Below are 27,859 nucleotides of genomic sequence, written 5' to 3'. Positions count from 1 at the left end.
ACATCTTGCTTTGTAGGATTTCAAATGCCTTACCTTAAAAGTACTTTTCTTAGTGCTTGTATTTTTTAGATCTCTGTACAGAATAATCAAACTTCTGTCTTCTATCTCCTCATGACTTATTTCTGAAACAGGCTTTGCATTTCCTGCTACATTTTTATATTCTCTGAACTGAGATGGACTCGCACATCTGCAGTAGAGCAGAGGGAGAACGAAAGAAAAAATCCTGCTAGAAACAGTCTTATCACTGCTTATCTCTCTATTAAAAATGGCATTTTGAAGAACATCTGAATACTTCAGGTAAACCCTAAATACTCAATGTCACAACAGCTTTCAGAAAACCAAGAATCTCACAATTTCATCATCAAATGATGAGAGACTTCCTTTCCATGAAACCAGACTTGTTGTTAGCACTAATAGTTAACAAAGCACTAGAAGCTTAACATAAGTTAAGAATTAACCTTTCCATCATTCCATATGATTGACAACAAAAGAAACGATCTGCAAATTTTCAGGTCTCCTGTTTGACTGGGATTCCTACTAAACTGGAACCATGCTTCCCGTCTTTCAAAGCTTTAGAATTAACCAAATATGCCACAAAAACCAAAACAAGGAGCATCCCTGCAGTAAGTCAGTAGCTCAAGGTCTCATAGAGAGAGCAATTCCAGAAGGGAATGACACAAATACACTGGCACTAGCATTACATTTTTTCTGATAAACAACATTCCTCTGGAGTTTTCAACCTCTGATGCTCGTTAGCTGATGCAGGCAAGTATAGTTAAGATTGCACATGCAATACCTGATGATACTGTTTCTCCCAGCGTTGTCTTGCAGCGCTCACAAATTACTCTGGTATTTTCCTTTGATTTCTGTAGGACAAAGAAAAAAAGTTATTTAAATGCTGCTCAGTTATTCTGAAAAAGAACTGTATAATTTTAACGTACTCCCAGGAATGTATAGTGAACTTTGTACTTTGTTCCCTTTATGTTCACATATACAAAGATGTGCATTTACTACTTCAGTCTTTTACACTTCGACATACTTTCAAGTTTCATACCAATTTTTACATCTGGCAGTATTACCAATCACATAGGACAACCTGCATCAGATAACAAGAGAATCTCATAATATTCAGTGACTGTATGATAAAATGATGAGGTAAATTCAGTTTGATAACGGCAAAGTAATGCACACAAGAACTATTCCTAATGTATATATACAAAATATTACTCTGTAAAGTGACTACCTGTTACAGTCAGAAAGATTAGTGCAGTGGAAAGGCAATACAGAAGTGGAATGGCAAAAGAGACAAACAGGAAAGGAATCCTCACCCATCTCTGAGGATCTAGGCTCATGGGGAAAAAATCCACAAGGGAGGGACCTCCAACCAGAGACCCTTCCCCAGAGGCAGTCATCCCTTAAATTGGGGGGGAAGGGGGAGTGTGATATAAGAGAGGTGTAGCCAGGCTTCATCCCTTCCAGTCACACAGCTGAGTTGCCTTCACCTGTGCTCCCAGGGCTGACTGGGTCCTTTCCCCAGGGGATCATCATGTGGTTCAGGCTGTGACTTAACAGCTCCCATACACTACCATCACTCAGTAGAAAGTTTTAGCCACTGTAGACAGGATTGTAGGAATAGCCAGTTTAATGTTCAGCAGAGTAGAAAAGGTTTTTAGAGTATGCAGGAAAGGAAAGAACTAGGAAAGAACTTCAGAACACAATGTATTATGGTATTTCAGAAAGGCGATGTGGATTCAGCTCTATTCTATTAATTCCAGCATTCATATTTAAACTCATTATCAGTAGATGGATACAAGTAAGCACAACTCTACTTGAACACAAAATATAAACTCCAGAATTGGTTCTATGTCAGGTTATGAGCCTGGCTGTAGCACAATACAACTCTGATCTGGAAGTAACATGTGTAGCCAAACACAATGATGTTCCTGAGTTAAAAAAACCTCTCTGGAACTAAAAATTCTGGAAACTAATGAGACGACCTCTAAATTGTCTTTGTACAAATACTTTCATAATTGTTAACTCAATACACAGTGCATAAAAATACCAACTAGTAGTTGAACAACTACTGCCTTACAGGCTTCGTAAAGTCGAAACAAGCCACAACCAACTTAAGAAATCATACCACAGGATTTGCCTACATAAGACTGTCTAACTTTAGAGCAAATTAAATTATAGTATTTCCACTCTGCATTTATCTTTTTCTGCAGCCTAAGAGATGCCTACAGTTCCCATACATTTCAACTGGAGAGAATACACACACACCCCTCTTGGGAAGTATGGTTTATATTCATCGCCACCACTATAGTTCTCAAATTTTAAAATGTGTGATGCAAGACAGTTCTCATGGACTACTGTCCAGAACACAAATTTGGAACTTGAGGCCCATCACATTACAGAATTAAAAAAAAAAAAAAAAAAAGAGTTGTATAAAATACATCCTATAGTCTTAGGTACACTTTTCATTTTCTGAAGGAAAATGCTGAGGTATGTCTCTTACAGATTGTCTTCAGAACCTAGATGACAGGCTTATGATTATGAAGATATCCAAGCCTAATTATCCTTGTCACCATTAAATAATACATTATTATTTGATCCATTCTGATTCAGGAGCCATGGAAGAGATGAAGGAGGAGACCACAGATGACTAAAATACATACATTGGGCCAATTTTTTTAGCAGGTACCTCTTGCTACAATGACAGGGAAAGTTACACATGGAAGACAAACGAATTATAAGTATCAGTCTAGATCATGAAGTTACACTTAGTCCAAAGCACGTGCTCAAACAGCAAATGGCAGCAAAAATTAAAAGAATTTAGATGATAGTAACTAGCTAAACATGAGTTACTAATGAGATGCTGCAGAAGAAAGAGAAAAAATGATTTCTGAATGTATAAGCAATTGAATCGTTGATAAGGACTGTAATGTTATAATGCAGTAGAAAGCACAGCAACAACAGCAGTGCAGCAAAGTCCTATGCAGCAAATGAGGACAACCCAAATACAGCAGCCATAGAAAGAGAAATGAAGAAAGAAAAACTGCTTACCTTTAGAAGACCTCAGGTAAGCAGGGATGTCCAGTGAGATACCCTCACCTCCACTGCTAGCCCTTATATGAGGTCTCAGAACAGGTGGATCCTGGCTCCACCCCTTCTGGTTACTCAGGTGCATTGCATGCACCTGATCACCCCTGGGTTGACCCTGCCTTCCTAACAGGTGCTCAATCACTGCTTCAGGACATGACTTAGCATTTCCACTACAAGGGTAATATAGAGAATTTAATTATCCAGAATTAGTACCATGATTATTGCTAAAATGCACCTATAGGGAGTGTTAAAAATAATTGGAAAACTTACAAAAATATTTTCCAGCAAATAAATAGTCAGGAAAAGTGATACAGAGTTACAATTCTTAATGTGTTTAATAAGTAGGCAGCAAGGATTCAGGTTGATTAATCACTGAAACAGTTTACCAAAGAATGATAAAGTTGCCCTCATTTGACTATTAAATCAGTACTTGACATCTTTCTCAAAGTCACGCTATAGCTCAAACAGAAATCAAGGATTTGATGCTGGGAATGTCTAGCAAGAGTTCTCTGATCTGTATTATGCAAATACTAAAATGTACTAAAACAGAAAGGACTGTTCTAGCTCCCCAAAAGCAAGGAAGTGGCCCACAGAATCTGAACTCATGATGATAAAGTCCTGATTCTCTGCACTCTCTATTAAGCTCTAAACAGACTGCAATAGCAAATTCCCCCTCCTCATAAACTAGGAGTCCAAATAAAGTTCAAGGGAGAGCCCTACAGCCTCCGTGAAAGCTTCAAAGAGCTATGTCAGAAGTGCAGCCCCCTTGTTACAAAGATCACAGAAAACATCATTTATATTTACAGAGTTATTCCCTTTCCTAATTCCTGCTCTTAAACATATACAGAAAAATTGCTTAACATGAAGAGCAAAGCTAAGGAAACTGTCCTTTGTGAGAAAGAGTATTGAGGATGGTAGAAAAACTGCACAGTAAACTGTATATAGAAGCACTTATTTGAAAGCTACAACTCAGATGTTTTTTCCTGACTATGGTTACAGGTAGCTGAGAACCATACAGTACTGTACCTATAAACCACCACTAACTCACCATATCACGCTTCAACAGCAAAAGCAATACCTCTAGCTAGGCTAATTAAATCAATATATCTATTTGATAACTTGCAGCTACAGGCAACCTGCAGATGGAGGTGGATCACCAGCCCAGTATTTTCTGCTTCTATTCCTAAAGATCCCTGATACGGCATCGGGGAAAAATATTTTCCCCAAGAGATACTATTAGGATGCTGCAGAACCATGTGACATTTAAAAACTATGTTACACTGGAAGAATAATAGATGTGAGAAATATGGAAGGATGCTGTCTTGGTCCCACAGGAGAATGGAAAAGATTGTTTAAGCATATCTAGTATATTCCTGCTACTATTTTGGTCATACGCAAACACTTTCCAAAGAACTGCAATGCAATTAAAAAAGAACTTTCATACTGAGACAAACTGCAATGGTATTCTCTAAAATGAGAACATTTATGCCAATAGCAATCTATCTTGTTTCTACTCCTCTCATATTATGGAAGAATTTTCTGTTTCAGTATGAGAGCTTTTTCCCTTATTAATCCAGCTTCTGCTTGATCTTACAGTTTTCTGCTCATTTGCTTGGCAACTGAGCGATGCTAGAAGTAAGAAAACATGGAAATTGGAATTACTGTAAGCTTGAAAGATGTAGAAAGAGGGAGTTGACACAAACAAGGAAAGAATTCTCAAATTCTAAACAAGAAAGCCAATCTGAAGATTAATTGCACTAAATTAGTATTGTAAGTTTCTGATAGAAAATAGCCTCCTCCCTCATTCAAAGTTATGTTATTATTCTGGTTTGACCCATATCTCAGTAACATTTTTGTTCTGTATCTTTTTTATTATATTTCTGCCTCAAAGGCAACATTTCCCTGTCAAACATTTCTTTGATTGATTTTAAAAGTATGCTGGGCAGATTTCTCCTCTTTCTCTGGGCTGCAATATGAATTCCATAGAGACTGCCTCTTCTCATCTTTGTTGCCATTGTTCCATGATCCTTTTGAGACTACTGAAATGTGAGATAATTAATTTTGGGGACCTCTGACAGAAGGCATTGTCCTCTTGGAAATTTAAAATCTTCTACTTATCCGCCTTCTTAAGAATACTTAGAAGACATAACTTCAATTGTCAAATAACTCCAAGAGCTAATCCAGATTAATCTGCTTCTCTCATGCTGAAATCCTTTCAGGATATCAGTTCTTGTATTCCCTTCCCCAGATTCTGCTTTTCAAAGAACAACAGAACAAGAAACTAGAGAGACCATAGCTTCAGGACTTGCAGATACAGACAGGAGGACAGAACTGTTCTCAAAACAGATGGCTCACTCTGATGCATCACACCATTGGCAACTGATCTGCTGGAATCCTGGTGATTTAAAAAGGAGATAATACAAATCCCATGCAATGGTAAACAGCAGCACTGTATAAGAATCAGAGCCTATCATGTTATTTTTAATAGATGAAGAATTTGGTGCAGGGAATCTGCATATCAGCTGTTAATTACAGACACACAAGGCAGTAACAGTTTCAAAAACTGCTGAAGAACTTCAAACTATTAAGTTTAATATATAGTATGGGACTGATCTGCAGGATCAGTCTTAGCACAAATACAGACAAGCTGTACATTAACGGAAAATATTTTATGGAAATGCAAGCTAAATTACTTGATGCTCTTTTGGTGGCAGAAGTAATTATTGCTCAAACTTTTATGAGTGCTGGATTTCCAAGACAAGTAAAGCAATCTATTTTATTTCCTTGTCTCACTACTGAAATAACAGTAGCAGCCTACAAACACTTTTTTTTTCCTGAGCAACAACAAATTTTGATGTTTCTAAGCCAAATGGTAGCCCTATTCCTTCAGACTCAGCTGATGGATATCTCCTCCTGGAACACTTTACAGAAGTCACCTTCAGCAGTTACAGTCTGGAGTGGCAGATCCTTTTTACCAGACAAAGAGCCCTCAAATGAGCTCAACATTCTTCTTTCATTCTGCCAGCATAAGGGAGCTATATCTGAAACACATTCTGATTTTTTTAAATCTTACTAAAATAAGACAAAAAACAAAACAAAACAAAAAAACCAAACACAAAACCCACACTTTCCTTTGATCATATTTATAGTTATGCGTTCGGTTGTATTTGGAGGAAAAAAAGCACAGCTAGTCTAGTTTTCTCCTTTTGCTTTGTTTCACTGTACCTTGACAAACACCTAACCAATCACAGTTATGATTTCAATAAATGTTGTTGTTCTCCACTGAGAATATTTTTTGGGGAGGAAGGGGGAATACTTGGTTCCAGAACTATATTGTTAAATGATTCATACCCAGGTCAGTGTCATGACATGGTGCATATATTGTCTGGCTTCTGTGCAGCTGAATGCCAACAACCCTCTCTGACCTTCAAAACACCCTTGTAATATTTATAAGTTAAATAAGCCAGTGATAAAAATGTGTTTCACAAGAAAAAAAATAATCAAATACATTCCCTTAAGAATTATTAAAACAAACTACTTTACCAAGGTAGAGTCATTCTGAGAAGTGTGATGTTCAGTCTCTGAGCTGCACTTGAGACATTCAGGCACATATGATTCATTTCTTGAATTCAACAGGAGAAAAGTCTCTCCAAGAAAACAGTCATCACGCTGAGGGTGTAAAGTGCTTCTTGCAAAGGGATTAGGGTGACAACACCACTCTTCTACTAAAGCATTCCAGTTTTCACTCGGTAGAGGAAGAACTCTGAGAAATTTCCTAACAGAGAAAAAGAAATATTTTTATATATTATTTCCTAAGACACTCTAAGACACTAAGAGACTGGACTCCTTACAAAACAGAAAGAAAAAACTATGGCACTTTCTCCAAAAGGAGGTGCTTGACTCTCTTTTCAGTCAAAGGCATTTTCTTTGGATGAATTCTGAGAAAGCAATGGCCAAGTGATTCCTGCCAAGTTTGTGATCAAGTTTTTCCCACGGGTGAATCTTCAATGATTATACAGCAGAATTTGGCATAACTTCCTTGTAACTAATCACATGGTAAAAATAAAACAGATCTGCTCAGACAAGAAAAATATAACAACAGAGATTATGCAGTTATTTTTATTACTTCAAAGTTTCCTTGCACCAAGTTTTAATATATACAAAGAAACAAAGGAAAAACAAAAAAAAACTTGCCACAGAATGCCTTTCAAAGCCTCTCAAAGTCAGATATTAGACTTCGAAACAAAGCTAAATCCTGACAAAAATACCAGAGTGTATATCCATTAAAAAGAAAAAAGGATGAAACAATGCATTCTTAATTTAGATTCAGATTCAAATTTCAAAACACACAGGCAAAACAAACAAACAAAAACAAAAAACCACCAACCAACCCACTAAATCAAATCCTCTTCTCCTGGGCTGCTATATGGATCAAGGTGTCTGCCACAGGCAATACCACACCTTGTGTTCTTTATCCATTTTGTTTTTAACTTCCTTTCTTTGGTTACCCACAGTGACTGAGGATTTTAAAAGCCAAACTTTTGAAGCACTGTTTAAAAGTGTAGAACACCCTCCGATAGCTGGAATAAATACATGTGACTATATGAATGCTGCCTTAATCATTATGCTCAGTAGTCAATACTTTCTGCATGGAGTTCCTATAACCATTCTGTAGTCTCACCACACATGATTTTATTAACAATTTAAAAGCATTGATGAATACTGTCCACATATTTACATTTGCTTTAATCTGTGTTTTTTGCTGCACTGGGAAAAAATTCTGCTTCTTTACCAAAACAACAGACAATAGCTTTAACTGCATGCTCTCCAACAATTTTCTACACGTAGTTTGTCACAATGTTTTGTTATCTGTCTAGTTTCTTCGAGTGTTTTATTTTTGCTCTCATATTTTGTCTGATCTTACCCAAACTCCTCACACATCATTTCTCGATTCCACTCCTAGTTGAAAACTTGCAAATACAATCTCACTTTGGAAATCATCAGAGAACTAATGAGACAGCAATTAGACATCCTCCTTTTCTTGCATTTCAGAGACTGCTCTTTTCTGAAGATGCCTGCTTTCCCATTGCAGTTATTGTGCTTTCTGTTTTTTTGACTTAGTCAAAGTAAAACTTTGTATACAGTCTTCCTTCTTTCTCCATCTGCAATACATTTCAAACTGCGTTTGCCCCATCTTCAGATGGAACTTGGAATAACTGGTATTCCTGCTCAGCTTTAGCATTATGAGTAACATCACCTTCTGGCACTATGCATCCCTGACTTCACTCTTTGTAGTCCTTTGTATCAGCAGAGATATTATCATGGTTCAGATGGAGGTCTAAAGACTGATTATTCTTCCCAGTCTTACACAGTTAGTGCTAACACCTGGACTAACACTGAAAAAGGTTTTCATTCCCTTATACCATTCCTCATATTACAGCAACAAAAAGTTGGTATTGCAAGCAATACTTTTTAAAGTGTTGAAGAAGAAAAAAAAGATTACCTTAGGCTGCAGATCAGTGCCGTCCAGTTTCTTTACATTACTCTTTCTTTACCCTCATAGCCTGGAGCTTTGTGAATTGCATTAAGATCCTGAATTCTTGCCAAACAAAAAGCAGTTACTCCAATCAGTGAGAAGTTCCTTAACAGGTTCCTCCCAGCTATGCTATACAGAAAATACAGCTTTTCCACTTTATTTTAGGCTTTCACCATTCAGAGTTGAGAAGCCTTATTCTAGATCCTGACTCTAGAACTGGAAAAATGTTAACACTTACTTGAAATTAGCTTTCCAGGAAACAACAACAATAAAAAAAGAAGCCTGAAGTCTACCAGGTACTGATTCTCTTAAAGCTGCTAAATACAATAATAAAATTCACTCAGTAAATAAAACTTATAACCTTGATAACTAATAACTAAGTTTCTACTTTACAGTAGTTATATAGCCAGAGAGAAATTAAGAGACACAATCCCCTTCTGAAAGCATCTAATAAACCTAAACCTCCCTTCAGAGATAGCTCTGTCTCCAAACAGGAAGTCTAGGTGCTTAAGTTTTAAAAAGCCAAAAGTTTGGCACTAATCTAAGACAACTGCAGTAATGGGCTTCCTTACTAAGGTGAGGATTTAGCCATAGAGATTCTTGTAAAACAGTATAAACATTCTTTATCATAATTATTAATTCATATTTCAGCAGCCAATCACATCATCCTATTTATTGAAAATGCCTTAAACAAAAAGAAAAACAGACAGTAAAAATAAGTATTTAACTCTTCAGTTCTAGAGAGGAAGAAAAGATAGGAGATCCAACTGGATTCCTTTAGGAGCAGCCATCTTTTTGGAAAGACCAGCTTGGCTAGACAGCTGTCAAGCTTAAAGCTACCATTAAATGAAAAGTCTGATTAGAAGACTTCTCCTAAAATCAGTTTTTCAATAAAATACTTGTGTAGTAAAGTAGCTCAGGCTTGGACTAATTAAAACAGTAATTTCTTAATAGTCAATTTATAAATGTTATTTTCTGCAACATTCAGCCTTTCATACATTACAAAGTCTTAGAGAATTATTTTTATCTGTGAGCTACACTAACATTGTATTATGTATAACCATAAGGAGAGAAAGAAGAAAATACCCCAAATTCTTTGCAACTCTTAAAATTATGGGAAAAAAAAAAAATCTAACCACTTCCTCTACTGTGAGGATAATGTGGAAGAAACAGAGAGCATAACCCTTATGCCTAAAGAGCCATCAAGACTCCCGAAGGAGACAGACTAATCCAGTGGATCTCAGAAAACACAGAGGGAATAAACTGAGCTGAACTCTCATCCAGTCCACTTCCTTGTCTCAAGAAAGGATTCACAACACTTAAACCATTCCAGACATACTTTTCTCATCTGCTCTTCAAAGTGATAGAAACTGCAGACTTCCTATCTCTAGTGGTATAAAAAACAAGCTTTAGAGTACGTTTTTTCATTTTAACCTAAAATCCTCTTGCTTCAGCTAAAGACCATAACTACCACTGTTGCAGCAACTATGCACATACCAGGCGACTCTTATGTCTCCTAGGAGACATCGCAACTAAATTCCATTTCTTTCAATTTCTTTGTAAAGATATCCTTTTCTAGGTATCAGATTGATCTTATTACAGACGCTTTTCAAACAATACACACTTTATTGAGTTCTCTCTTACACAGTTATTCAACTTCCCTTCAATCCCATCACCTCTGTTGTCATTACCAAGGCCTCTGGACTATGCAGTGAACAACAAACAATTTTTATTTCTGAAAGTACTGTCTTTTTTTGGAAGAACAGGAGTGGTAAAACAGAAACTGCTGGACACACTGACAGCTCCAACCTTCTATCCTTACCTGAGTCAATATAATTTAGAGATAACATTCAAGGGGGTCAGAGGTCTTCTGCAAGGAGAAATGTTTTACGTGTGATGTATTATCATGTCTTTTTTTTCCTTCGTAAAAATTCAAATTACATTACACTGTAGGATGTGGAACCAAAATATGTAAATTCCACACATAAGAATTTGGTGTGCTGAAATTCAGGAAAATACCCACTCCGAGATGAAAATGTAAAAGGCACAAGATCTTTTGAAAGCAAATGCTTCTGACTAGAAATCGTAAGTTTCATTACCCTATAAATGTATCAAAGACTTACTGCTAGACTTTCTGATGAGACATTTCATCGGAGAAAGCCCCAAACCCTCCCTCCTTTATGTTCAGGCCAACCATAAATCTTTATGTATGACAAAAAAAAAAAAAAAAGACATTTACTGATTTACATTTGCATTACCATTTTGAGTATTAGGAGTGACACAGATCATAAAAGGCTGCAAGTGTGTCTCTAACACTTTATACATATCCAGCTGAAGCTGTCGAAATTCTTCATCACAAGATCCAGAAAATGCAGCAGCTTTTTATTAAAATTCTCATTCACTCTGCAGACTACCTGGACTTCTGCAAGGCTTTTGACAAGGTCCCACGCAACATTCTTATTTCCAAATTGGAGATATGGGTTCAAACAGTGGACTAGACAAGGAACTTGCTGGAAAGTTGCAGCCAGAGGGTTGTGGTCAATGGCTCTATGTCCAGGTAGAGGTCAGTCAAAAGTCATGTCCCTCAGTGGGTCCATCTTGGCACCAGTAATCTTTAACATCTTTATCAGTGACATAAATAATGAGACTGAGCAAGTCTGTGGGTTGCACCTAGCTCAGAGACGCAGTTGTTACAACAGATGGGACAAATGCCATCCAAAGGGACCTGAAGAAATTTGAAAGGTGGGCCCATGTGAACTTAATGAGGTTCAATAAGGCCAAGCGCAAGATGCTGTACTTGGGTTGGGGCAATCCTAAATATCTATAAGGACTGAAAGAACTCATTGAGAGCAGCCCTGTGGAGAAGGACTTTGGAGTCCTAGTAGATGAAAACTTACCATGAGACAGTACAGTGTGCTTGTAGCCTGGAAGGCCAACAGTATCCTGAGATACATCAAAGGGAGGGTGGCCAGGAGACTGAAGGAAATGATTGTCCCTCTTTATTCTGCCCCATTTGGAGTACTGTGACCAGGCCTGGGACCCCAGTACAGGAAGAATGTAGAACTGATCCAGAGGAGCACCAGAAGGATGATAAAAGGGCTGGATCACCATCCAGTGAAGAAAGGCTGAGGGACCTGCACTGTTTTAGCTTGGAGGAGAGAAGGCTCCAGGGAGACCTCACTGTGGCCTTCCAGTACTTGAAGGGAGCTTATAAGGAGAAGGAAAACCAACTTTTTACATGGATAGATATTAACAGGACAAGAAGGGACAGTTTTCAATGATAAGAGGAGAGATTTAGAGTAGATGCTCAAGAGAAGTTTTTCACTAAGGGGGTGGTGAGGCACCAGCACAGGTAGCCCAAAGAGGTTGTGAATACCTCATTGCAATGCAACAATGCACAGCAACAATAGCGGAACAGCAAAGTCCTATGCTACAGCAAGTGAGAATAAGCCTAAACGCAGCAGCCACAGACACAAAGGAAAAAAATATGCTTACCTTTAGAAGGACTCAAGTAGGCAGGGATCTCCAGTGAGACACCCTCACCTCCACTGCCAACCCTTAAATGAGGTCTGGGAGGGGGAGGTCGATCCTGGCTCCACTCCTTCCGGTCGCTCAGATACATTGCATGCACCTGAGCTCCTCTGGGTTGGTCCTGTCTTCCCACCCATTTCAAGCTATGACTTAGCATTTCCTCTACACTCATTCCTGAAGATGTTTAATGACAGACTGGATGGAGACCTGAGCAGCCCGATCTATCAGCTGATTCAGTGGCTAGCAGCCCTGTCTTGGGAGGGGAGTTTGAACTAGATGATCTTTGAGATCCTTTCCAACCCAAGACATTCTATGATTCATTCATTCTGTATTTGTAAGGAGTAGAGAAGGTCAAGTCATACAGCTAAGAAACAGCTCCTGTACTTCCCAAATTCAACATTTCCAAAGTAATGTGGAAGCCAGCTTTGCTTAAAAAGATAGAAGAGAGCTGCTCACAACACCTCCATCCTGGCCAGCTACTCTATAACAACAGCACAGTGACTGAAGAAAATTCATAACAGAGTGGGCAGAATTGAAAAGGATCTCTCAAAGTACACAAGAAGAAAGAAGTCTAGGTTACAGTGTTCAGAGAATTGTTTTGAGTTGGAAGGGACCATTAAAGGTCATGTAGGCCAACTTCTCTGCAATGAACAGAGTCCCTTAGATACACCAGAGCTGTCAGCTAAATATAGGCTATGAGCATTTTCAAAACAATGAAAATTAAAAATGTGTTGAACTTTTTATTTGCAATATTTGCAATTCAAAATATTTCAGTGTTTTGTTTTTATGCACAGCAAAGTCCAGACACAAAAAGAAATGTCTCATTTGAGGCACTGCAGACAACCAAGAAAAGAATTCAGATTTCCCACCTTGCAGGGCAATGTACCATATGCTGTTAGCTATTTCTACCTTCTAAGCCAAAATGAATAAATAAATAAAAGTTCTTTCAGATAATTTTGATTTTAGTCATCTGTAGAAGTGTTTCAAGGTATTCTCAACTAACAAGTTCAAAATCAATATCTTTTAACTACCTAATTAGAGAAAATAATACAAACACCAATCAGTATGGCAGTTACTGGCATAAGTGCAAGACACTGCAGTGCTTACCGTTCTTTTACTATGACGCCACCACAGGACTGGCAGTAAAAGATGTAATTCTTCTGTGGTTTCAGGCTTTCCCTCAGATTATAAACCAATTCTAGAAACAAGAGAAGACAGTAAACTTCAAGGTTGGGCAAAGTTTTCACTCGTAAAAAATCTTCCCAAGAACACCACTCTTAAGCAAGATAAGAATATAAAAAACAAAGCAAAACATTCTAAACACAACCTGAATTTATTTACCTGTAGAAACAAGTAATGAGATTTTGGATAAACTTGCCACCTCCACCTCATGCTCCATGCTGCAGGACACGTGACTAATTATTTTTATTGTGTGTACTCACTCAGTTGGAGGAGCTGAGTATCATTACAGAGATTGTACAAATTAAAATTCAATGCTTCTCTAGTGTAATAATCATAGAAGCATAGAATGGCCTGGGTTGAAAAGGACCATAATGATCATCTAATTTCAACCCCCTGCTATGTGCAGAGTCGCCAACCACCAAACCAGGCTGCCCAGAGCCACATCCAGCCTGGCCTACTAGTGAGTGTCTCTATGGTACGATGGTATTTCCCAATACGCAACAAAAAATATCCGGGTGCTTAGGAAAAAAAAAAAAAAAAAAAGGCAGCAGTCTTCAATTCTCAGCCAGGTAAGATACACAGTTGTGGTGGTACCATTCAAAGAACAGACAGTCAGCAGTACCCTCTACAGGCTAGTAAAGAGAACACAGTCTCAGGGGGCAGCTCAGATAGCTTAAAATACAAGTTTCTAAATTAAAAAAAAAACAACAAAGACTACAAAAGCAGAGGTGAGGTACTGGAACAGGCTGCCCAGAGAGGCTGTGGATGCCCCATTGCTGGGGGTGTTCAAGGCCAGATTGGATGGGGCCCTGAGCAGCCTGGTCTAGCATTAGGTGGGATGATTGGTGGCCCTGCATGTGGCAGGGGGGTTGGAGATTCATGATCCTTGAGGTCCCTTCCAACCCTGGCAATTCTGTGATTCTGTAGTTGGTATTTTAGAATTAGATTGCAACCACAAAAAGAAGGCCCTTAAGAACTTCCAGATACATAAGAGACAAATTTTGCAAACTGATATAAAACATAAAACTTATATAAAACATACTTATACAAACGGCCATTGACAACTTCTGCATTATAGCCAGAATGAGTCATATTATTGCATTTTCAGCTACTAAATGTGAAATAGGAGAGGGAAAACACGGGGAGGGAGTCGAACGCAGCTCTTAAACTCCCACGCAGAAGTTACTCAGCAAACCTCCCTCTCTGCGTCACCTCACGCAGCTTTGCTGTTTAGAGCACACCGCTTCCGAAGCCCTCAGAAGCCGCGACTATCAGCACCGCCCGCCGGCGCGCAGCCTTACCCGGGGCGCGGGGCACATCGCGCAGCCGCAGCCGCAGGTGCAGGCCGTCCCCGTGCAGGCGCCGCAGCCCGCGGCAGGAGGACGGAGCCAGGCTGACCCCTGGCGGCAGCGCAGCCGCCCCGCAGGCGGAGCCGCTCCTCACTTCCAGCCGGTCCGGGGCCACCGAGATGTCGGCCGGCAGGTTCCGCAGGCTCGCCTCGCTGGAAAGGCAAAGCAATTTTCGTATTATTATTATTATTATTGTTTTTTTATCCCGCATAAGGAACTGCTATCTAGCGCCGCGCAATGCGCAGGCCCCGCTCAGCCCCAAGAGGAGGGAGGGAGAGAAGGAGGGCGGAGGAGTTCCCGTGCTACCGGATAACGAGCAAGGCGCTCTGCGTCCCCCGCCGGATCTCCAGCAGGAACGCGCACGCCATGCCGGCACAGCGGCTCCAACAGCCCGCGCAGGAAGGAAGCGGCTGCTTCTTCCGCCGCTCGAGCGCTGCAACCGCGGCCTCCCGCCGCAGCGCCGCCTGCAGCTGGGCGCCGGCGCTGTCCGGCCTGGCGGCCGCCTCACAGCGCTGCTCTCCTCTGCCCCGCTGCTCTCTTTTGCCCCCGCTGGTTCGTCCCGAGGGCAGCAGCCATAAGCAGACGCTAGGACGACAGAGGACGACAGAGGACTCCCTGCATCAACTCCTACCTCGCGTATTGTGTTCAGGTTTGGGCCCCTCACGGCGAGGAAGACTTTGAAGTGCTAGGGTGTGTCCAGAAGCTGGTGAAGGATCTGGAGCACGAGGCTTGCACTGGGATAGTTCTGTTTGGAGAAGAGGAGGCTCAGGAAAGACTTCATTGCTCTCTATAATTCCCTGAAAGGAGGTTGTGGTTAGGTGGGAGTCAGCCTCCTCTCCCAAGTAACAGCGATAGGACAAGAAGGAATGGCCTCACATTGCGCCAGGACAAGTTCTGGTTGGATATTAGGATAACTTCTCGGAAAGAGTGGTGACGCAGTGGCACAGGCTGCCCAGGGACGCAGTGCAGTCACTGTCTCTGGAGATATTTAAGAACCATGTGGATGTGTCACTGAGGATATTGTGGATATGGGTCAGTGGTTGGACTAGATCATCTTAGTGGTCTTTTCCAACCTTCATGATTCTATGATTTTTTATCTTCACTAAGTGGCCGCCAAGCTGCCACTCTTACCAGTCTCTCTTCTGATCCTGAATCACAAGCTGTCACACAGCCCGTTGTCCATCCCATACAAGAGTTCAGGCTGAGGGAGCTGGGCTTGTTCAGCCTGGAGAAAAGAAGGCTGCATGGTGACCTCATGGCAGCCTTTCAGTACCTAAAGGGAGTCTATAAACAGGAGGGGAGTCAACACTTTGGAAGGGTAGATAACAGCAGGACAAGGGGAAATGGTTTTAAGTTGAGGGAGAGAAGATTTAGGCTTGATGTCAGGGAGAAGTTCTTTACTATGAGAGTGGTGAGGTGCTGGAACTGGATGCCCCGTCCCTGGAGGTGTTCAAGGCCAGGTTGGATAGGGCCCTGGGCAGGCTGGTCTAGTATTAAATGTGGGGTTGGTAGCCCTGCATGTGGCAGGGGAGTTAGAGATTTATGATCCTTGAGGTCTCTTCCAACCCAGGCCATTCTGAGATTCTATGAAGAGTTCCCCACATCCATGATGCTGCTCCACAGAGAAAGCAGCATCATCGGTGCCTCTGTGTACAAGCGGTTGGGAGCAGTAGGCCAAAAGTCCAGGTGGCGGATGGTGTCCTCCATCCTCCACAACAGTCACCAGCTGCCATCATTCGCTGCTTCCTCATAGTGGTCCTGCCAAGTACACGGGGCTTGGAGAGCTCCAGTGCTTCTTCAGAGGTGCCTTTCATCCTGTCATCTGCTACCATAGCACAGAGCCTGTTCTCCAATTGCAGATCTGCAGGTAGAGAAGACAGCATTCTCCTGTTGCCTGAAGTCACCAGCCATGAGCAGGGCTGCCCCCCACCAGCTCAGCTGCCCAGGGTCCGTCCAACCTGGCCTCGAGTGCCTCCAGAGATGGGGTACCCACAGCACTCTGGACAGCTGTGCCAGCACCTCACTGCCTTCTGAGTAAAGAACTTCCTCTTAACATCAAACTTAATCTACCCTCTCTCAGTTTAAAACCATTTCCCCTGGTCCTATCACTCTCTGCTTAAGAAGTTGGTCTCCAGCCCCATATGCACTGCTGACCTCTGGGTAAGAATTAAATCTCAGGTGCATTTGTATTGCCCTGTAACAAGAAGTAAGGGCCAACACACTGCTTTAATTGGAAATACAGGGTCTGTGGCTGTACTCGGCGCCTGCCTACATCCCAGGGAACTGCGGGCCTTCCAGAGCTGAACCTGAATTTATGCAGTACTGAGTCCTGAAATAATTCCATGAGGAAAGGATTCCCATCTCCTCTGCGTTACCGCACACCGTGAGAGCAAAGCCGGGCTCCTTCAGCTGCTGGCTGTTAACACAAGCCACGAGCAGGCAGCCTTAGAGCCGTGAGAAGTCCCTCCAGGCTCGCTGCGACAACCCCCCCACCCGCTGCTGGCGCGGCGCTCCGCCAGGCGGCGCGGTGTGTCGGCGCGCGGGGCACGCCGGGAGCTGTCAGGGTGGCGCGGGGCGGCCGGTGGCGGCGCGGCTCTTCCGGCGGGGTCGCTGAGGTAAGGCGGCTCCCCGCCGTTCTCTGTTTCTTTCCCTTTCCCCCTTCGGCGGGCAGCGGGAGCCGAACCCGCCCTCCTCTCCCCGCAGACGGGCCCGCTTGCCGCCGCCTTCCCTACCGGCTCGCCGAGGAGGGCCGGGCCGGCGGCGCGTCCGCCCGAGGGCGGGCTGCAGGTGCGGGGGAACGCGGCCGGCCCGCTGGGCGCCGTGCGGCGGCTCACCTGTGGCGGCCGGTCCTGCCCGCTGCGCCCCGCGGGCTGCCCGGCAGCGCTGAGCGGGCCCCGCGGTGCGGAGCGCCGGCGCACGGCCGTGCCCTGCCTGAGGGGCGGGCAGACGCCGTGCCTGGGGAGCAGCTATCCTGCCCGGGGAGACGTCCTGCTACCCGGGCCCGAGCACGGGGCTGTCCCGCTTTGACCTTGAGCACGCCAGGGATGTGGGCCGCTGTTTGGTCCCGCTGGCCTCAGCGTGTGATGTTTGGTGGGCAGCGCCGTACGTCAGCCGTTTGTGCAGCACGGGGTTAAACTCCATCTGTTGATGCTGGAGTGGCCTTAGATTTTGTGGTGGTTAAATTTCATCTTGCGATGCCCACTTGTACAACGGCTTCTGTGTTGAACATTTTTACTAATAGCATTTGCACACCTGTTACAATATTCAGAGAGGCCTAAGTAATTTGCCTCTTTAAATGTCCTAAAATCTGCTGGAGATGAGCTTGCTTCTGGTGAGCTTGCTTTGGAGGAGTCCTTGCGTTCTCATTGCTGAGTAATTATCATTCCTGTGCCTTCTTCCCATATGCAGTAATGTTATGGGTCTCAGATAACTGCGCAGTTTGTTACCTGAGTTCTGCCTACAGGACTGGGAAGGGATGGAAGACTCTTAAACTGTAATCTTCTAGATGCTTGCCAGGGCACTGTGTAAGGTTGAGCATTGTAATTTTGTTGCCAGGCCTCCATCTGTACCTGTTCTAAATACCTATGTATCTAAATGTTTACATATCAAATGTGCTTTTCTTCTAAGTGTGGATAAATTTCCATAAAACAGGATGTAATACAATAATATCCTTCCTCATGTCTAATGATAGTATGATGCCTCGACACTGTGGTTATCCAAAAAGTACAGTCACCTTTAATATAACATGGATGAATGTTATAAGGGTGAATGCCAGTAGAAAAAGGCAAAATGTCAGCAGCATAATTCCTGGTTTTCTTCTAACTGAAATGAGAATAGGCACTTCTGGAATCTAAGTAGCCTGTAAATGAGAAATAGGTGAAGAGGGCTGCATTTCTGACTTAACTGCATGTCATATTTTCCCCACCTGTTGGTGACACTTGTGACAGCAGGTATTTAAACAGCATCTTGCACAAACAAGTAATCATACATCTTCCAGTAGGGCTGTGGCTGTGCATTTTAGTGCATGGTTTTGTTCATAGGGGAGGTTATATTTATTTTGGCAGTGCTTTTCTTGTGCATAAGTACTGGTATACTACAATGACCACTAGAAACACTCATCACATGCACTGCAAACTAAACTGGTAAGAATGCAGTCTGTCTGGTGTAGGTGGACTTAAATTGTATTCATCTGCCAGTATTACTCACTTGAATAAGGGGAGGGGGAATGATTCTCTTACTTCATTAAGCTTAAGTTGTCTTGACCAGTTTTACTGTTCCCCACCTTTATTTTTCTCTCACTTATCTGGGGAGGATTGCTTGGGTGAGACTGACTGAAGATATGTATTACTGTTTTACCTTTGTTGTTGCTTAAAAAAAAATTTTTTTTTTGAAAACAGTTGAGAAAAATAGGAAATAGAACAGAGGCAGAACTTAGAGACAAAAACAGATAGCACCTGCTTAAGTATAGAATGAAAGAGCAGAACTTTTATACAGTAGAATTTACTTGTATGAATTTAAATTGCATTTCAGATTAATAATCACGTTGCCTTGACTTGTAGCTGAGAATGTTTTAAACTACAAATAATAAAAATAGAAACAGGTTTCTTCTCCTTTTCCCCACGCTCTTTGAGAGAAGCAGTGCAGGATCAACCATTTATCCCCAGTATCTGAAAAAAGAAGAATACAACACCAAAGCTACTCAGGAGATGGTTTTGCTGGTCAGTGCAACACTATTTTTATCATTTATATTTTAATTTGCTTATGTTCTATGGTATGTGCTTCCTCACTAGAGAGATTTTAGAGCATCTGTGTAGTTGAGCATGCATAACTGGAAGCATTGATGGATTTTTCCATTAGTAACATTTTCTGTGATCAGGAGGAACACTAGAAACTTGTACTTGAATATAACCATTTTTAAAAAAGTGAAGCTAAGCAATGTTGTTTTATCTAATTTGATTTCTAGTATCTTTGTAAATCAGAGAGAATTTCATCATTTATGTCCTTTCTGGTTTACTTCTGACAACGAGAAGGCAAACGAGTTTTGGTCCAACAGATTTGTTTCCAGAGCAGTCATCAGAAGACTCTACTTTACAAAGCTCTCTGTAATCCGTCTCCAGAACATGTGCAATCAAACACATGGCAAAATACAGCCACGATCTAGGTTATGTATGGGTATACATATGGCTTGTATTGTTACTTCAGAATTTAAATGAGCATCAAAAGATAGAAATTGGTAGAAATAAGAAATAAATGAATTAGTAACATCTTAAGATTTCAAAGTATATAAAAAAGGAGATTGGACAGAGTGTAACCCAAGCTTGGCATTGGTAAGACTCAGTATGGAGAACTTATGGCTAAACACTTTTGTGAGCACTGAAAAGAAATATCAGCACTGTTTGGAGACAGGAAGCCAAATTCACCTGAAGCTATGTATTTAAACAACAGGAATGGATGAATAAAAGGTTGAATTCTTCAATTTTAAAGTTATTGTGAGCAAAGAATAAAAAATACATAGGCTTTTTTTTTTTTTTTTTTGAAGTTGGTGGATTTTACTTTCAATTCAGTGTTGGAATGCTGAAGATGTCACAATGTGAACTCGGTGCTAGGCTAGAAGCAAGGCTCCTCTTTGAGGAGGAGAATACCACGTACTCAGTGTAAGGTAATGAAACTCATGTGGTCCTTTCTTGTTTTCCAGGCTGAAATGTATCTATGAATTGGCAAACTTCTTTAAAGCAAATGCAGTACAAATTTGGGTTTAAATGGGTTTGAGTTGTTATTGTTGCTGTGGTGTTTTTTTGTTTGTATTGTTTTTAAACTTCCTTACTGCATTAATAGGATTTACTAGTTCACTGAAGTAAAACATAAGCAAGAAAAAAGAGTACCTTAAGCTAAGTCTTCAGTCAGTAAATGGTTGGAGGAGGTCAGAAGAGCTAGCTAACTAGAAAGTCTTTCCAATTAAGGGTGTAATGTTTACTTCAAGCAATGAGGCTGAAACATAAGAGCAAAAATGAATTGCAGTTCGTTTTAGAAACCTTTTCTTGTTCCTGTGGTCAGATACCTGGAAAGAAGGTGACTCTTTCAAATGACATATCTACCAGTTGCTGCATGGTAGGGTGGGCAGGAGCCAAGTGAACACATGGGAGCTGGGTAATGGCACCGCATGGCAGGGAGAGCACAGAGGTCACTGTGGGTAGAGGCAGTGATGTTGCACAGAAGGGGTGCAGGTGCATGCACACTGCAGCACAAGCACTCACTTTCTTGCTGTTTTCTCCAGCCTTCCAAATTTGTGTGTTTACCATGGATGTACGATGTCAGATAAATACTTAACGTGTTCTGTTCAAAGTAACACAGACAACCTACTTTCCAATATACAGACTTGTAATCTTTTTATGAAGGTCGGGAAATTGCTAACTGTGACGTTGTCAATTTGATTGTGGACAACTGAAGAAGGCTGCACCAATACAAGGTGGGTGAGCCAAGCCACATCAACCCGGTAGCAACTGCTTCTGCTGCAGAGAATAGGTGATAGGCTACATATGTTACACTTCTGAGGTAGGATTTAATGTTTCCCTTTGTCTTGACATTGTCACAGTGACTGGTTTGCTCTAGGTGGTTACTTTTCATGTTTAAATCAATCAATAAGATATTATATCTTGCCACTGGAATTACTGAAATGTCAGCATAGGGATTTAAATGAACGTTACTCTATTATAGAAGACAATCGAAAATGCCTTTGCCTATATTGTTTACTCTTTTTTGAACAGATGCTTTGCTGTTAGAATTTGAATTATAAAGATGATAGTTCTGTAAGCTGAGGTGAAATGAAATTTAAGGAGGAAAACTCTGCAAGAATGTCAAAACAGTAGAGGTCGAATTCTGAGTGCTTTTCTCTTCTTTCCTGCAAATGTGTATCTGAGTGAGTTAGAGGGAAATGCTGACCAGTTCTAGATCTAAGTCAAGCTCTTGATTTATGTTCTTAAATATTGAATGAGGAAGCTGATTATGAGAAGGCTTGCTGGATGGTCCTTAAGAATTTTTGAACTTGTTACTTATTACTCTTGATGAACTCATATCTGGTGTATGTCAGACTCTAGAATACCATAAAAGAGCAAAAGCAGGAAGAACATTTGCATATCTTATCTATTCCCATCAGAATTCTCTCAGTGGTAAATTGAGAATCTTTCATTCTTCCTTCTGTGACTTCCCATATATATCCAAAAAAAGAAAAAGAGTACTTAATGTGTTTCTATAGGCAGGCATTTTTTTTTAAACATAGTGATAAGCTCGGTTCATGGATGTGCTCCCTACTGGCTTCAGAATCTATTTAGTTGTTTAATCTAGTCTTTGTATTACAGGTCATCTGTGCTTGATTCTCGTTCAAACAAGAATGAAATGAGGGTCTCTCAGAAAAACATTTCATGTTGATTTAGAGGTTGTCAATATGGATAGTGACATTAAAAGGAATATAAACCTGACTTGGTATCATTTCTTTCTGTGGAAGAATAGTTCTTACCTGTGAATTTTTATTTGATAGAAAAGTGTACTAGTTCTGTAATTACTTATCACAGTAATATCTTTCATAGAGTTCTCTACATTCCTGCAGGATAGCATTGAGGTTTGGGCTAGTTCAACATACAGTGAATATACAGTTGTTAGTCATGCCTCATCTTTTATATCTTTCATTGCTGTATTTAATAACAACTGGCTGAAGTAACAAGCTCAAGCTGCTCTTCAGAAGGCATTAAGATGTACATTTGGCACATTCTGAATATAAAAGGACTCTAATCTGTTTCTAAAATTAGACTTTTCAACTATATATTTATTGGTAGAAGAAAATATATATTTCCAGTGCAAGATTTTTTGTATTAAGACACTAGCTTGGAATTTACAGTAGTTTGCTGTTTATGCTTTTAAACATTTCTGAGGAAAAGTGAAGTATAATGAATTGTCAAGTGACAGGACTTCTGTTCTCTGCGTATTCAAATCTGTTTGTATTGAGTATAGTTAAAGGTGTTTCTGCAGTTATCAGCTTGGTATGTGGGCACTGTACACAGCTTAAATCAAACAGTACTGTGAAATATGAAGTTTTTCTTATCTGCTAGGTTTTTTCTTTTGCTATACATTCATAGCTTGAATCACCAGATAACTTCAGAAATAGACTTGAATAGGCATTGAACTGCTAGAGCTCTGAATTCCAAGTAAGCAGGATTGTTAGCTAAGGTTCATGCTGTACTAGGGACAGATCTTGGGGAAAGTATAAGTACATCTGAACTTCACAATGATCAGTCCCTTGGCTTGCACCAGCAAGTGACCTGTTCTGTATTGCAGGTGGGTGGAAAGAAGGTAAGCGTATGAGTTCTGTGAAGCTTGAAAAAAAAAAAAATGTGAGAATGGAACAGCAGCAAATCAAACCTGGAGAGGAGTTTTGGGGTACAACAGCTGCTGGAGTGTTTATGAGCAGTTTGAAAGACTTTCTATCTTGTGATAAAGATGTACTTATACTGAATGCGTTAATGAAAACATACTTCTCTTTAGTTTCTTTAGCTTCAGCCAAAGCCATTTAGAGTCTCATAAATGGTCCAATAGTTTGCCTTGATGTGACACAGAAGGCTCTCAAGCACATAAGTTCGGGAAAGATGATCATTTGCTGTGAAAAATACAGTTGTAGGAGTAGCATCCTAACATGACACAAAGGAAAGATGGTACTGCCTCAGTGATGAAGGGAACTGCAGGCTTACGTAACCCTCAGCAAAAGGAGATCCACAGGCCAGGTAACCGCTTTCTTTGACAAGGACATGCCTTAAGAGTACAGGTATCTAGATGTATCCAGAATTGTGTGTGTCTGTTCATTCTCTTGTTTTTTTAATTCCCTTGAAGTTAAAGTAGAAGGTAGTAAAGCATCAAGACCTGCTTTTGTGATTTAAAGGTGGTATTATCAAATAGTTTGAAAGTAGATAGCATTTCTCAGATAATGTAAATATTCATCATGAATAAGTGTTGTTCTTATACACTGCTGTTTCCTTTATTTCATCTGTTAAGAGGCATGGTCATCTAACTAGTCAGTTGTTGTCCATGTCCTGACAGACTCTCCAGGAGACCAGGCAAGCCTTCAGTCTGAAAGATTTAATCTCACTTTGTGGGGTATATGCCAGAAGGGGGAAAAAAATCCCACAATCAAAACAAAGATAAATGCTCTTCATTTTAAAGATTAATATATTACGTTTTATATTTATATATTATATAAAAATAAAAATTCAAGAAAACATGATCATAACCATAGAGTAGTAAGAAATACATTTTTCTTCTCTATACAGGACTTCAGAATGGTTAAATTGACTGATATTGTATACATAAGTGAAAATATAAACTAGAAGACCAGGATAATTTCATTAGTATCAGCTGGTAGGCAAACTGTTGTTTAAGAATACAGATTATTAATTTGGTTGTTTGTGTTTTTTCCTAATAGGAACAGAATATTTTGACCAGTTTATTAAGACAAAAACACACTGTTCTTTTAATACAGTGTTCCTGCTGTTTTTGTCTAACCTTTGATAATCTTGAATCAATCCAAATTGTTGGCTTTCGGATTTTTGAAGCACTTGAGGAAGCCAGAGTCCTGTTTTCCACACAGCCAAAAGAGGTTACATTTATGTATTAGCTGAATAAAAGATGATAATGATACTTTGATTCAAAAAAAAAAAAAAAAAAAAAGCATTATTCACTGTGTTAAGTTCTTCCTCAATCCTTTGTGCCAGGGAAAAGGAGAATCATACTGCTTTTGTGTGTTGGTCCTTTCTTCTTTTTAGCGTTAACATTTTACTTTACATTTGGAGATCAGATGCTGGCAGCCTTGCAACAGTCTCTTTGAGAAATTTGTTGGTATTCTATAACTATTTCAAAGCAAAACTGTTCTCTTTCTGATTTTAATCCAAAGAGAATATGGTTATTATAAGATGAAACCACACAATAAACTTTTCAGTAAAAAAAAATGAGGTCTAAGTCCTTTGTGCCATTGGGGTATAAGGAAAACTATTGGTTTGGCACTCAATATATTTTGAAGTAATACTCTGTATTTCTATTCTGCCTTGGAGACAATTTGTCATTAGCCTGACATCAGAACCAGAAGTGTAAAAAGTTAGTAGGTATAGACTTCTTTATTCACTCCTGCTATGCTAGTTACAGACAAAAAGAGTATAAAACCTATATAATTATTTTCTTCTTTTTGCTACTTTCCTTGTAATGTAGAGATGTGAGCAGCGTGTGAACAATGTGAGAAATAAAGTAGTAACAAAGACAAAAAAAAAAAGTAATGTGGAATCTCAGTTGTTCTGGAAGAGATAAGGTCAATAAGAGGAATGAAGAAGAGAGAATATCTGATACTTTGTATGTACTGTGTCATGAAGGTTGGAGGTTAGTGGCTTCTCAAAGTTCCCTCTGCATCGCCTAGCATGGTGCTGTGCTGCCTCTAAGGTTATACTTTTTATAAAAAGTTCTTCTGAGAAAAAAAAAAAAAGAAGCTCAGGAGGATTAAAGATGGATTTGGATTGATTTTCAGAAGCAACTGCTAAGTAAAGGGACAAAAAAGAAGGAGCAAAAATCTGCTAGAGTACTTATCTGATAAGCTTGATACAGTCATGACATTTTAAGTCTGATTTATGGCTGTCTCTAATATGGGTATGTTGGAATGTGGCTTTCTTCACATTTACCTTATGGAGTGCTGAAGAGAGAAAATGTACTGTGATGCTGTAATGTGATGAAAAGTACAGCAATAGTAGTGGGCTGGTATAATCCTAGACTACAGCAAATGAGGACAACCCAAGTACAGTAGCCAGAAATACAAAAACAAAGGAAGAAAAACCACTTACCTTTAGAAGGCCTCAGATAGGTAGGGATCTCCAGCAAGATATGCTCACTTCCACTGCCAACCCTTAAATGAGATCTGAGAGGGGGGTCTATCCTGACTCCACCCTTTCTGGTCACCCAGATTTGTTGCACGCACCTGAGCTCCTGTGGGTTGGCTCTGCCTTCCCACTAGGTGCTCAATCACTGTTTCAGGCCATGACTTAGCATTTCTGCTACAAGTACCACTGTAGCTTGTAGAGTTGGGGGTTTTTGTAAGAACTTGGTTAAGAGTTGGCTTTCAGGTAGCTGCAAATAGCAAGCGGTTGATCCCAATGCTTCAATGTTTAGATGGTGGTGAGCTCTTAAGAAACCTATTGATGAAGTTAGGAGATAGCACACTGTTTTGGGTGGAGTGCTACTTGAAGGGAGTGGTAGATAGAATATAAATTTAAGGATTTTGTGTCCTCATTAGGAGTTTTAAACTGATAATGCATGATAAAAGGTAGAAAAGTGTGTATGTGTTTTGGATCTATGTTGTACAACATGTTTGTTGCATGAAATAATACAAATTGAATTTTTAGTCATCTTGGTCTCATTCAAAACCTTGAACTTTACCTGGTAGAATTAAAAAATACATTTTTATATCCCTCAGCTGGAGAACCACCAGACATCAGAACAGCACTTTTTATTTCTGTTAGTGTTTCTGCTCTGTTATTTCATAGACTCTTTTAATTTCAAACATTACTACAATTTTGCCATACTGCTGCTTGCAGAATTGGTGCCAGTGAGGCTGGCTCTTCAGTCACAGTGAAAGATCTCACTGAAACTGTTGTTTTCAGCACGATTTCTATTTATTGTACCTGGTAGGCAGTCTTATGAATGCAATTTCTTTATTGTTATTGCTATTTCATGGTTGTTTTTTATCTGCGGATAAAAGCAACACGTAATTTTTTTCGTGCATTACTTTAATCAAGAGAGACGAGAGCAGCATTTGTTGAGTGTGAAGTCTTTTCTGAAGTTGAATATCAGAAAGTTCCCAAATGGCTTCAGTTAAAAGGGACTCAAAAGTCTCCTTTCATAGAAATGCTAGAATTGAATTTCCCATTATGGATCATAAGCGCTCGAGGCTGAAGTAGCATTAAAAGTACGTGTGTGTGTGTGTGTGTGTGGAGAGAGAGAGTGGGTGGAAAAAAAAGTAAAAATAGTGATTGGAATTTCATGAAGTACTTTTGTAGGACATAAATTATTTACAAGGTGCTGTTTCACAAAATGGAACATCTTAATTACCTCATGTAAATAACATGGGATTAAAATATACAGGGAAAATTTCAAATACGTCTGATTACAGGGCACTGTTAGACTTATACTTTTGGTGAGTGTGAGTGATAATAAAAACCACTAAGTAGGGTGGTATTTCTGAATTGGAATACGAGTGTTGTAGATGGGTTGAGGCATGAAAGTACTTCAGAATAATGTGTGACCTAATGTGTGTGCTTCAGTCTTCTACTTGGAAGTAATTCTAAAATAAATAAAATGGTGTTCTCTGTTTTCAGAAAGGCTGATTTGTGGCAGAGTGGTGGTGTTTTTGGTTAGGTTTTTTTTGTTTTGTTTGCTTTTCCTTCTGCTGATGGACTCAGAGGTGGGGAAAAATAAAATAGGAATCCTCTTGTACTGTTTAAAATAAGCAGCTTTTGGGGCGAGGGGCAAGGCATTAATTTTCCAAATGTCTCTTATTTTTTTTAATGAAGATTTGATTCTCAATGCACTCTCTAGGATATATTTTAAATATTTGTGGGCAGTATGTATGCTTTTTTTGTAGGATTTGCTGTAAATAGCCTAACTTCAGTTTGATATTTCTGTAATACCTTTCATGAGGAAAATGTCTTGTTCTCTGAATGAAATTGTTTTAGTCATGTGTCTGTGTTTTGATTCGCTTATGTATTTTGAACAGGTAATGATTGTACATGAATTACAAGCTGGTCTTTAGTGGGGACACTGTGGGAGGATGAACACAGAAGAGCTGGAGCTACTGACAGATTCCAAATACAGAAACTATGTAGCAGCAGTTGACAAAGCACTGAAGAACTTTGAATATTCTAGTGAATGGGCGGATTTAATATCAGCACTTGGAAAGCTGAACAAGGTATGTCCATCAGGTGCCTTTGGAAACAAAATCAGGAATTGACAAGGAGTTTGTAAAAGGGTAATAATGCGGAAGGGTAAGATTTCAGCAGGGCTCCAACATGCCTGGAAATATTATACAATTTGAATTGTATGTTGAGTATGGGCAGGGAGCATTAAATCAAACAAATGACTT

At 40.1% G+C, this 27,859-nt stretch overlaps 2 protein-coding genes across 26 annotated transcripts in view; one reads left to right on the top strand and one right to left on the bottom strand.

The window, feature by feature from the left end:
- UBE3D (ubiquitin protein ligase E3D) overlaps positions 1–15,485 on the bottom strand; it is an 84,219-nt gene extending 68,734 nt beyond the window's left edge. For 8 of the 12 annotated variants that reach the window (XR_016464453.1, XR_016464455.1, XR_016464454.1 and 5 more), the window contains exons 1-5: positions 15,007–15,484; positions 14,653–14,852; positions 13,277–13,367; positions 6,646–6,877; positions 797–866 (exon numbers count right to left, since the gene is read on the bottom strand). Coding sequence is in view for 6 of the 12 variants with exons in the window: in XM_090136088.1 (XP_089992214.1) it covers positions 797–866; positions 6,646–6,877; positions 13,277–13,367; positions 14,653–14,852; positions 15,007–15,068 (655 nt within the window). In the remaining 6 variants the exon portion in view is untranslated. Of the gene's footprint in view, positions 1–796; positions 867–6,645; positions 6,878–13,276; positions 13,368–14,652; positions 14,853–15,006 lie in introns of all 12 variants that reach the window. The other 4 variants (XR_016464457.1, XM_090136089.1, XR_016464456.1 and 1 more) reach the window with 2 other exon arrangements.
- Positions 15,486–17,209: 1,724 nt separating this feature from the next.
- The window catches only part of DOP1A (DOP1 leucine zipper like protein A), a 64,531-nt gene continuing 53,881 nt past the window's right edge, over positions 17,210–27,859 (top strand). For 4 of the 14 annotated variants that reach the window (XM_090136079.1, XM_031611293.2, XM_031611294.2 and 1 more), the window contains exons 1-2: positions 17,210–17,315; positions 27,494–27,685. In XM_090136079.1, the coding sequence (XP_089992205.1) occupies positions 27,548–27,685 (138 nt within the window). In that variant the 5' untranslated portion in view covers positions 17,210–17,315; positions 27,494–27,547. The other 10 variants (XM_090136080.1, XM_090136081.1, XM_090136071.1 and 7 more) reach the window with 8 other exon arrangements.

The sequence above is a fragment of the Phasianus colchicus genome, chromosome 2, assembly GCF_987193195.1.
Source record: "Phasianus colchicus chromosome 2, bPhaCol1.hap1.1, whole genome shotgun sequence".
Taxonomy (NCBI): domain Eukaryota; kingdom Metazoa; phylum Chordata; class Aves; order Galliformes; family Phasianidae; genus Phasianus; species Phasianus colchicus.
This window is presented reverse-complemented; position numbering and strand designations above follow the sequence as displayed.